The sequence below is a fragment of the Hemiscyllium ocellatum genome, chromosome 5 (assembly GCF_020745735.1).
Source record: "Hemiscyllium ocellatum isolate sHemOce1 chromosome 5, sHemOce1.pat.X.cur, whole genome shotgun sequence".
Classification (NCBI taxonomy): domain Eukaryota; kingdom Metazoa; phylum Chordata; class Chondrichthyes; order Orectolobiformes; family Hemiscylliidae; genus Hemiscyllium; species Hemiscyllium ocellatum.
Window position 1 is genome coordinate 68262001 of NC_083405.1, and position 12494 is coordinate 68274494.

General features: G+C 37.5%; 1 protein-coding gene across 2 annotated transcripts in view; it reads left to right on the forward strand.

The window, feature by feature from the left end:
- The window catches only part of LOC132815734 (tensin-3-like), a 449058-nt gene that overhangs the window by 161186 nt on the left and 275378 nt on the right, over positions 1 to 12494 (forward strand). For both annotated transcript variants that reach the window (XM_060824846.1, XM_060824847.1), the window contains one exon: positions 10396 to 10510. In XM_060824846.1, coding sequence (XP_060680829.1) covers positions 10396 to 10510 — 115 coding nt within the window. The remainder of the gene's footprint in view (positions 1 to 10395; positions 10511 to 12494) is intronic.

Here is a 12494-nt window from a genome sequence, read left to right on the forward strand (position 1 = left end):
GATGTATAGTTCAGGACTCTGGCACTTGGTGAATAGTATTGCTGGGCTATTTCTGGGAGTCGAGCATACGTCTGCTATAGACCTTGAGTCACATAGGTAAGCCAACTGGAAAATGGCAAACTTCTACCCTTAAAAGGCATGAGTGAACCAACTGCATTTTAACAGCTATTAGCTTATAAAATCATCATTACTGATTATTAGCCTCTTATATCAGATTTCTATTCTTTTATATGAACTCAAATACTCCAGCTAGTGTGATGGGAATTTGATCTCATCCTAAGGGGCAACTTTTTCCTGCAGAGGGTGGTACATGTATGGAATGAGCTGCCAGAGAATGTGGTGGAGGCTGGTACAATTGCAACATTTAAAAGGCATTTGGATGGGTATATGAATAGGAAGGGTTTGGAGGAATATGGGCCGGGTGCTGGCAGGTGGGACTAGATTGGGTTGGGATATCTGGTCGGCATGGTTGGACCAAAGGGTCTGTTTCCATGCTGTACATCTCTATGACTCTATTACTTCAGTATTCTTGGTTACTACTGACTTCACCTAATCACAATACAGAGGAACCTCAATTATCCGAAGGACACAGGTGGGGAGTATTTTGTTTGATTAATTGAATGCTGGATAACATAGTTTAGCCAAGTATTGGGACCTTGTGATCTTGCCGGATAACCCGATATTCTGATGATCATATGCCGGATAATCGAGGTTCCTTTGTATTACTAATAGTCATTTCTGAATGCACAAAGTGAGTTTTCGTGAACAAAGACACACTTCATTGGAGCTTTTAATTTGCCACTCATTAGGACAGATCACAAGAATGCCAATTCAGGGGAAAAACCAACATTTATACTGCTTTCAGAGGAGATTGCTAACTGCTTGGCAAGTGGACTCCAGTTGGCCAAGGTTAACCCAGAGACTGTATTAGTGCACAATGTTGCGATTACAATTGTATATTTTTATGCATTTTAAATTTCACTATGAATTGGCCAGTGGGGCACATAGATGAAAAATTGTGAAATAAGTGTATTGGTTGTATTGCTAATATTTTATAGCTTTTTTCCCTATTTGACCAAGTTTAAAGCTTATATTGTTTGAAAGAAATGCATTTTGGCCAATGGAGAGGAACAGACTATTGCCCTGTCATGCACTAATGTCAGATTGATTTTAAAAAAGACACTATTTGAATTTTGAGGCCAATGTTATCTCACCTGTGTTTTGTAGCCAGGAAAATTAAATACTAATTGTTTACATCTGACACAGAAGTAGAACTATCAACAAGCATCTGTGTGAGCACAAGAAAGAAAGTGAGAGGAAACAACTGACGGGCTAGGGCCTGGATTTTGTGGTTGATAGAGAAGCAGATAGCATCTTCTGCTGACCTTGATGAGAATTACCCACAAAGATTTAGCCATCTCTGTGATGTGAATTTCCCTTTGTCTGACATTCCTTTAAATTTGGTATAAAGTTAAATGGGATCTGCAGGTGTCCGGTTTCAGAGCTGTTGTCAAACAGAGTAAGCACTGAGATATTCTCACAAACAGTAAACCAACAAGGATAAACCATTTAATCCATTCACTTTTCTTTCAAATTTCACAGAGAGCCAAGTAAAGGATTACAAAACTAGCACAGGATTAAGTTAGAATCCAAATACCAAAAAAAATTGAAGAATTATTTCAAAACTGTATGGAATTCATCAACTTGGTGAAAGTTGACTTTGAACAAATATAAGATTAGACTTTCAAGTTTAGTGAGGCTGTTTATTAGCAATTATGACCTTACCTCGCCAATTTAAAAAGCAACCCAGTTGGTACTTCATTCCACAACTTATAACCTTGTCAAAGGTTTTTGAAGTGACTCATACCAGAAAAACAGAAGTCCTCTTGGTTCAGCGATAATCATTGATTATAATTTGGGTGGAGATTGCACAGTGCACTCTTTAAAATATTGAATTACTAACAGCCATTTCTGGATTTTCCTATAGAACTGCACATATGCAGACTCTGGAATTTGCTCTGTTTCAGAGGGGTAATGACAATGACTGCTGATAGTATGGCCACCATTCCTGCAGCAGAATCCAGATCATATGACAGAATCCTCACAATGTGGAAACAGGCCATTCGGTCCAATAAATCCACACTGAACCTCTGTCACTCTACACCATGGCTAATGCACCTCCCCCCATATATACATTCAACACTATGGGCAATTTAGGATGGCCAATCCTTATAATCTGCACATCTTTGGACTGTGGGAGGAAACCGGAGCACCTGGTGGAAACCCATGCAGACACGAGGAGAACGTGCAAACTCGACACGGACTTTGGCCTGAGGGTGGAATTGAATCTGAGTCCCTAGTGCTGTGAGGCAACAGTGCTAACCACTGAGCCCCTGTGCCACCCCTTGTTTCTCCCTAATTCTAATTTTATTTCTGTTTTTCTCACATTCAATTTTGGAAGCAGCCAAAGCGTTCTAAAGATAGTGGGACATTACGATATGAGGAGCAGGGGGATGGATAGAATGCGTTTGCTGGGACTGGAGGAATTGAGGTTTGGCTGTGGCAGGAACATGTTGGTGACTAGTGAGTTAAAGAGGAGCAGAGATTCAGGAGCTAAATGAGTCATTCAAAAGGTAACAGATTGGGATTGCAGTGAGGGGTTGACAATTAAGGATGGAATAATAGGAAGTTATAAAGGAGTCAGGATTACATTGATAAAAAAAAAGAGATGGGAGAAAGTATGACATATTGGGGGAGAGAAACTAAGGTTTGTAGTTTTTCCCCCAACCACTCAAAATGCGCAATCTAAAGCTGCTTATTCGACAGGTTAAGCACAGGCAGGATGTTCCCAGTGACTAGGGAGTCCAGAACTAATAGACATACAGACACCGATGATTTTCAGAGTGTGCAGTGGATGGAAACTTTGGCTGTTTGCTTATTCTTAGTCTCACCCAGAAGCACTGACAATATTTGTAAACCTCCAGTTATTGTCCTGCCTGAAATCTGTTTTCTCAAAACAGCTTTGAGATTGATCTGCGAATATGGAATCTTTATTTTATAATTAGTATCATACAATGCATTTATCCACCAAATTAACATGAAATCCTTTGTATGGGAATTTCTTTTCATTTTTGACTTGGGTGAAGGGTGCAGACAACTTGAGCTTCCACCAGTTTCATGGTGATGACCAACTACTCAGTACAAGAGAATGTAGATCAAGCCTTCTCCTCAGTTTTAAAGCACAGACTGAAAACAATGCAGTAACTGTGATGTGCGGGAAGAGAATTCCATTCCACCACTCTAGATATAACTCACTCTGATATTTAGGTGCTGCAGTACAGCATTGTCATTGAAGCTATAGGTCTTGACCACAAATATTGGCAAGCCAGTCTCTCCTGTATGTGTCTAGAAAGGTATGAGAAATTAATTATATACATGACTAAAGTGGTTGGTGTTGGAGTGCAGAAAATATTATGGACTCAGATATTTTTCATTAATAATTGCTTTAACTTCAGTGATGTATATGCTAAGAATTAAAACAGGAATCTAAAATTCAAGCAGTATTAAGAATCCTATACTCTAATTGTACACTGTGAAAAGACAAACTATTTTATTTACCATAAATTGGACTTTTTTAAAGTATGAATATTTTGTTTGAAGAGGTTTTTAACTACACTCAAAGCCAGCTGGACCTGTAACAGCTATATAAAAATAAAATTTCTGAAAGCTTAATTATTGTAAATGTTACTTTGTCTGACAGAAGGAGATTTAGTAATACCCTGCCATCATAAAGGACTCTTTCAGTCTTTACTTGATTGAACCTTCACATATGTGAAGGTCATTATAGGGCATCTCCTTAACAAAAACTAAAAAGAGAGTCTGTACTGTAGAAATCATTATAAAGCCTCTTTTTTTTTATGGATTCTGTTCTTGGATTACTACATTGGCTATTTCAATGATTATATAGCAAGAAGGACAGAAGTAACTCATATGTGAACTAAAGCAGATCAGGAGATCCTAACACTTTCTTACATATTGCAATTTATCAACATTGGACTATATGGTATGTCGAAAATGGGCTCTTTGGAATTGCAGCCTTTGTTGGTAAGTCAATTTTTTAAAAAAACTGCTAAAAGTAATGTTCACATGTCTGAGCAGTGACTTTTCAAGCTGAGAAGCCAGCGCTGCTTTCCAACAAATTTTGCTGTAATTATAAGTTGCCGAACAGCAGACATAATATATGAATACTTTGCTTTGTGCACTTTTTGCTGGGTCTGTTGCAGAATGGTTTAACATGTTAGAAAGAGGGTATTATTAAATTGATCGTGTGAAAAAAAGATAGAAACACTCAAACAGTTGTTCTGGAAATGATTCACAAGACTTTAATATTGCATAGTATTTTAAAAAGCATACCTAATTGGTAAGTTGTTCGGTTAGTGGTGATTGTATGAGATTCAGGTGAAAAACTTAATCAAATGTGGATTTTATTTAAAAATAGAAACAAACAAGTGCTGGAAATGTTTAACAGGTCTGGCAGTATCAATGAAGAGAAAATTACTGTACTCAAAGCATTAACTCTGTTTCTGTCTACACAGGTGCTGCCAGATCTACTGAGTATTTCTAGTATCTTCTGTCTTTCTATCACATGTGCATGGATATCTAGCAGTACTGAATATTGCTTTTCTTTTAATGAATTTTGTTTAGTTTATTTGGAAGGCTTTTTAAAAATATGTACCATTCCAAAGATTTTGATTGAAGCAATATTTTGTCTCATCTCAACACACAATTGCTTCCATTTTATCTGTTTGCTCACTTAAAAGCTTGTACCTTATTCATACATTGGATGCAGGATATGTAAGTGAAAGATTTGGCATGGAATTATTCCTTCTGACAACTTCAATCCTATACTTTGCTTCTTTTTATAAATACTTATTATGTGTTTTGAATTTCATTTTACTGCTTAAATGGTGTCTTCAAAATCATTTCAAGACTGTGTAATAATCAACTGAAGAATTATTATTAGCATTACCCTGAACTAATGGCGCTGCTTTAAGTGGATGACAGGTATTCTTCATTCTATTGATTTTAATGTTCCAACTGGAACTAAAGAAGACTTGGAGCAACTTTATTGTTGAAATACTTGCGCTATTTTTGTACACGACAGTAAAAAGCATTTTGACTTCAAAGCATTCCATCAGGCACATCTCTTGACTGATTGGAAGGATTCCGTATTGATTGACTTTTGGCCATGAAGGCATTTTACAAATGCTGTTGTAGGATCAAAGAAAACTGGGTGCATCAACTCCAGGTAAAACTCATAAACATGCTTTCATCTCAAGAAACATACACAGCTCAGAAAAATTCTTCAAATCTTCTCACAAACAAATATTTGTGCTGGAGGGTCTTCTGTGTTATAAGTCTACGCAATGCCTGATATTTCCTCTTTGAACAGAAGGACTCAATAATATTTGACTTAAACTTTCCTAAGTGCAAAAGATATTGGCTAAGAATCTACTCTCTAGATTTCTGCTGCTGCACATTTGTGCTCTGTTTTATGTAATAAAATCCTGTGGATTTTGAAAAGTTTAAATGGCTTTGGAATTCCAGCCATTCTGCCTGACAATACATGGGAATATGTGAAATGAGGCAATGTGGTGATGAACAAAGTAAGCTGTTTTGTAATAGCAGCCGTGTTAAATTACTCTGTAAAGAGCTGGAATGTGAATAACAAAGAACAGACTTGGCTTTGTCACTTAACTTTGCAACAAAAATGATGGGGACTGCTGTAAAATATAATCGTTTCTAATCTATGGACCTGGATGCATATAGAACTTATCAGAGCAATTCTGCATTTTTCTCTCATGAATTAACTCCAAAGAATCATACATTGTAATGTAATAACTTTTTATTTATTTGCATCAGAAATATGTAAACATCTGAAAGGGCATTAACTTAATCTTTGGTGCAGTGTTGTGCTTTCTACTGTCACTTTACAGATTTTTAGGTTTATTTGCCCCTTCAATTTTAATAATGTAGTTAGTTTGTACATTGTCATGAATTCTGTATTCTAAAACATTTTCCTGTTAAGCTTAAATATCAGTTTGTTGATTTAGCTTTAGTTTTCCAAAGTTTTGTTCATAGGTCATTACCTGAATATGCAACTTAAAATCAGTGTCATCTTTGTACTTTCTTTCACTTTGTAGCACTGTCATCATAGATAAAAAGAAATAACCTTAGCATGGCCTGAATACATTGGGAGGTGGCAGAGAAACATTTCTTCAGATTCTTTCCTTATCTTGCCTCTATCAAAGATAGTGCCAGACAAATTAAGCTAAATATTTTCCTTCACATGTTTGTGGGCATTAGTTATTCATTGGATGATTGATCATCAGGCTCAGTGCTATTCTCCTTTTGCTGTCTGCATGTGTGTTCTCAGGGAGATTGTAATCAGGAGAGAAAACAATCACTCCAATCTCATTCAGGAACACTGCAACAAATTATAACTATTGGCAGTAGCCTTGGCTGAGATCAACTAAATCATTACAAATCTGTGCTTAAACTTGAGGTTGTATGGACCTCTGTGGGTCAGTAACAAATTTCATTGAAGTATCAGCATGATAAATTTGGTCAAGTGTCAATTAACCTAAATAAATCTATCTCAGTAACTTGCAAATCTGTCACGTTTAATTTTGCCTTAATTTTCACTTAGTTGACACATTAATATCTCCTCTTGGTATTGATTTAGTGGAATGCTGTAATGTAATTGTGGGAACATAAATCATAATTGAAGTGGACTCTTAAATGTGACAGTGTCATCGTTCCAAAGCAGCAAGCTCCTGTTCTGAGCTATGCCAGTGCGAGAAACTGCTGCATGCACACCAGGCACTTTCCCAGCATTTGGGTAAAAGATAATCCAGATGACTAGCCATCCTTCGAATGAGCTGTGGTTTTCATAATCCTTAAAACTGTGGACGACAGCTGTCCACTCCCTGTTGATATTGCTGTTTTATATCTTGCTGAGAGGAAGAAGAGACTGTATAGCATTGAATATTCAATGTAGATTCAGAAGTACAGAACATCAGGCCAGAAGTGAGATGAGGCCAGTTGTCTCCAGGACTAATGAGTTCAGGATATAGAGCAATAAATTTTGATTACAAGCGGGATAATTTAAGGGCTCTTGGTAGTGCTTGGGTGAGTGTCGAGAGGCAAGAAAGGATGGAAAAGAGCTCAACGACAGAAATTCAGAACTAAGGAAGAATTCAAAGGAGCAAAAAACAAAGTTGCTTCTAGTATTGTGGTAACACTGAAGAGAGAAAACACAGTGGGTAAGTGAAGTAAAGCAGAGATGATGTATTCTCTCTTTTTTACAGCCCCTACATTCATGGCATTGCTTGCTCCTGACCCCTCCTCATCTCATCTCCCACAAACCTACTGTATTACTATTGCAAGTGTGCTCCTACCCATCTGGCCATTAGATTGTGACCATTCTTTGAACAAGAGGTAATGATTGACAGTTCCTTTGACCATAATGGACATCAAAAATTGGTTCAATTTGCACTTCATCTATTCCTCATCCATGGATTTTTGAAAAAAAAGGATTCCTTTGCTTTATAATAGAGATGTAGAATGCAAAAGCAGTATTTATGAAAAAGCCTCAAGTGGAGTTGTGTGTGCAGTTCTGTATGGAGATGTTTAAAATCATGAAGGGTTTCGATAGAGCGGCAGACACAGAGGGTGGTGTATGTATAGAACCGGCTGCCAGATTAACTCGTGGAGGCTGGTACCATTATAACATTTTAAAAGGCATTTGGATAGGTATATGAATAGCAAAGGTTTAGTGGGGAATGGGCCAAATGCTGGCAAATGGGACTAAGTCAGATTGGGGTATGTGGTCAGTGTGGATGTGTTGCACTAAGGTCTGTTTCCGTGCGGTATGACATTTTAATAAATTTGTGCTGCTAAATGATAGTGTGGCTGATGGTTGTACTGGGTGTGTAAATGCTTTTGTTTGTTATTGTTGGAGTTTAGGCTTTATTTCACTCTTTACTCTGACACAAATGGATGAATGGGAGTTTCCTAAGCTATTGCAATGCTTTTTGAATATTAATACATATTTTTTAACCCTGGTTTAACCATATACCCTGATTTGTAGTTTACAATTCAGGGGATAAAAATGTGTTCTCCAGTTAGCTCAGAAGATAGAATATGTTCTTATACCAAGCCTATTGCGTGAGCACTTCAACCCTAAGCAACAAGCTTTATTTCTGTCGTATACCTGGCAGATGAAACTTTGTTGGTCAAAGGATTCAGGTTCAATCTTGGATTCCGGCACTATTACTGGAGCCGAAGTCTACAGAACATCATGATTTGGTAGACCGTTTAAGAATGCCAGAAGACAAAGCTGTTATAATCCATGATCAAAGGCACAATATCTAGAGAAGAATGCATGGATGAACAAACAATTTGTCTCACATTGAAAAAAGTCCCAGACACTTTTCTAACCGTGTCATCAACCTGGCACGAAGCTGTTTTAACTCATGAATACCTGGCCACAACAGACAACCTCCCTTTCATACTTCATTTTTAAACATTTGGTCTTGATGTCCTCTGTCACATTCTAACAATAAAAGTGAGAGATTGTGGTTTTTGTTTTGTTTCCAAACATTAAAACAAAATCCATTTACTGATTTATGAGAATAGTCCACTCAACTGAACTAAACATTCCTTATTCTAGTGATAAACTTGCAATTCTCCACTCATCTCTCTGTGTCCTGTCTAAGCTTTGGCCCGATTATTGTTCAAATTCTCTTCCCAACCCCAATTTTAGCAGACATTGTTACCTCTCCTTGGGCGTTCTGTGCAAAAATTGTTGTTTCCCTCATTCTTTTTCAAAAAAAACCTTATTCTTGACCCTTGCTAACTCAACGTAAGTCTTCAATCTTCCTTTTGTAGCCAAAGTTTCTGGACATATGCTGCTTTTTGGATCCATTGTTAACTTATCTGCAAGCACCATTTTAATCCTTGTGGTGGAAATGTCGTGAGGGGACATTTTCTGATTCTGCTAATAAAGTGTTAACGCTTCTTGAACTTGTAGCAATATTTGATTATGGTTAATCATTGTTCTGTCTTATCTGAATCTAGATTCATTTTTGCCCAGTTCATTTTATAAACTGTACAGGGTATCTTTGGTTATTACCTTCTGTCATCCATGATGTCCCGAATAATCCCATAATCTGTTTTTGGTTTTCTTCCCTGAAGGAACAGCACTAACTAAACAACATTTGATCCTGCAATGCCTCAAAATCAAAATTCTGATTATTGCATATCGACTTGATATGACTTCATATTTCCCTCTTTTTCTATCACAATAATCCCACTCCAATACTGACTGACCTTGGTATCTCTTACCTTATTATTCACTGAGCTTCCTAGGTATGTTTCTAGAATTTCTTTTCAAAACTCTATGCCTCTTCACCTGGGCACATTTTAATACTACTTTCCTTTGAACCAGACTTTTTTGACCCAAATTTTATCAGCCTCCTCCTTTGCTACATTTTTTGACTCAGCATCCATTTTTCCTCATGCCTCTGTGACTTTGTTTTTCTTTGTTAAAAGTACTTTTTTAAGAAATTTAAGTTAAATGGATACGCTTAAATGAAGGTATTGTATCAAATAAACACAAAATTTTCATGCCTTCACTGTCACGTTAAATGAAATTGTAGACTTCTTTTTCTTGAATGTAGGTTTGCTCGCTGAGCTGGGAAGTTCATTTCCAGACGTTTCATCACCCTACTCGGTAACATCTTCAGTGGGCCTCAGGCAAAGCAGTGTACATGATTTCTGCTTTCTGTTTATATGTTTGGATTTCTTTGGGTTGGTGATGTGATTTCCTGCGTTGATGTCATTTCCTGTTCTTTTGCTCAGGGGTGTTCTCTCAACAAACACATTGAGTTAGACCCCATCGACCACCCTCTGAGAAAAAGAACAGGAAATGACATCACCACAGCAAATAACATCACCAACCCAAAGAAATCCAAACATATAAATAGAAAGCAGGAATCATGTACACTGCTTAGACTGAGGTCCACTGAAGATATTACCTTGTGGGGTGATGCAACGTCAGAAATGAACCTCCCAGCTCAGCAAGCAAACCTACATCCAGAACCTCAACATGAGCTACAAATCTTCTCAAAACTCGCTGCTACTTTTTCTTACTATATTTACTATTTGAGGCTTCCACCATGGTTAGAGCTGAAACTCTAACCATAGTGCAATGGTTAGATTTTAATGTTGACCTGCAATACTTTTTTCTTCAGATGTTTTAAAACACTATGAAGTAAAACTTCATTCTCTAATGTGTGTTATAAAAAAGCTGTTTCATGTTTGTTGTTTCAGCCTGAAGAGTTAGTTTCCAGTTCACACACATTCAAGAGCAAGACTTTCAAAAAGCCAAAAACTTGCAGCATCTGCAAACAACTCATCAGCAGCAGTCAAGGTCTTTCATGCAGAGGTGAGTCCCCAACATGCACTATTCTGTATTTTCGGGGCATGGGAACAGGCATAGGCCATTCAGCCCCTCAACACAACTTGCAAGATTCTAGATTGCTATTGATTCTCTGTCTTGCAGCTATGAACACCTAGAAGGATAATGGCAGCAAATACATGGGAATAACACAACCTGCAAGCTTCCCTCTCACCATCCTGACTTGAAATTGGACCAGTTTCAGTGTCACTGAGTCAAAATCCTAGAACTCCCTTCCTAATGACATTGTGGGTCTACTAACATTAAATAAACTTCAGTTCAAGTTCACGCAGCTCACTGTCCCTTTTACAAGGGCAACTAGGGGTCGACAATAGATACTGGTCCAGTCGCCACACCTCGATCCCATGAATTATGAAGTAAAAGTCCATTTCCTCAGGCTATTCCCATATCCCTTGGTGGCATCAGTAACTAGAATCCGTCAGCCTCTGTTTTGTACTTGTTTAATAACTGAGCTTTCACAGCCATTTGGTGTAGGGAATTCTAAAGATTCAACATCCTCTGAGTAAATAGGTTCCTTCAGATCTACGTCTGAATTGACTTGTCTTTCATTCTGAGACTTCTACATCTAGATTGTACAAAATTCTGACAAGAATAGTCAATATCTGTGACAAGTTAGAATTCATTGTGCATTTTCATTTCGGTATGAGACATATTTGTCTCCTGAAATGCATTCCTCTCTGAGGAGGACTTTTTTGAAATCACAAGCTCTTGGAGCACAGTTCCTTCATCATATGAAGTGGAGGGAAGCACGCAGTCACATAATTTATCAGTGGAGAGATCCACCCCAGTCCAATGCTGCTATGTCCACATAAGGAGGATTGGATCATGTGTTCCAAAGATTTTTTTGATGCTTGTAAGACCATTCACACAAGATCATTTCAGTAAAAGTGGAATTAATATTGGAAAGTAAGGCATTATCAAAGATTGATAAGAACAAATGTAAATGACCAGTACACAAAATTACTAAAACAGAAAATAAAGTTCGTAAATCAGGAACTTCGCACTGACTGCTGTGAGCACAAATATAAATATGGAAGATGTGGGATTCTTATTTTTTGGAAGTCCTTGATTTATTTTCTTGTATCCTTGTTTTGTTTAGTTTTTTTCCTGTCTGACTATCTGTTTTTCCTTTTTGAATGCCATCACTTTTTATAAATTGCTTGCCCCTCTTCTCAATTTTCTGCCTTTTTTGTTGCCTGGTGCCAAAAGCCCTTAATTATGTATTGAACATAGGTCACTTGGTAGGCAGCATGAACATTAAGTACACATACTCTCCGATGATGTGCAGTATAAATTATTGGTCCACTGCCACAAAAATGAATTTCTGTGTTGAATACATAATACTGATTAGAGGTGTGTATTATGTCAGTGATGCATGCTTAAGTGCAGATGAATGAGCTTTCAGTTCATGTTGAGTGACAGATGCAAAACAGTATCCTTGTGTCTGAGTGCCCACTGGTGCCTGTAGCTGTTCATAACTAATTCTTGTTCCAATAGGCCAGTTTTTGTTCAACTCTTCTGGGGTAAGGATTTTGTGTTTGCTTCTTAGTGTCTGTTTTGATGAGCTAACTAATAATTTAACCAGAAAAATGGCTTGCCACTGCCATCAATGGATTAACACCTAGGACTATAGGGGCTGGTGCAAATTGGAATAACTAGTAGAAATTGCCATTACTGAAGTTGCCAACTTTTGATTTGGAATCTCTAGCAATAAAAGATTTATCTCCTGGACACTATTGCAAGCTATCTACGAGAAAATTTAGATCTTGGAATTTTCTTTCTGGGAAGCACAGGAACAGCTTCTGTGCTCAGTGCTCGTGAATGCTCACAAACGATTACATTCTAGTGGGGTAAATGCCACCTCTGGATGTGAGGACTAGAGTTAGCAATGGATGTCAAGCATTTTTGATCCAGTTCTAGTTACCAATAGTAAGTAGAAATATGAAGAGAA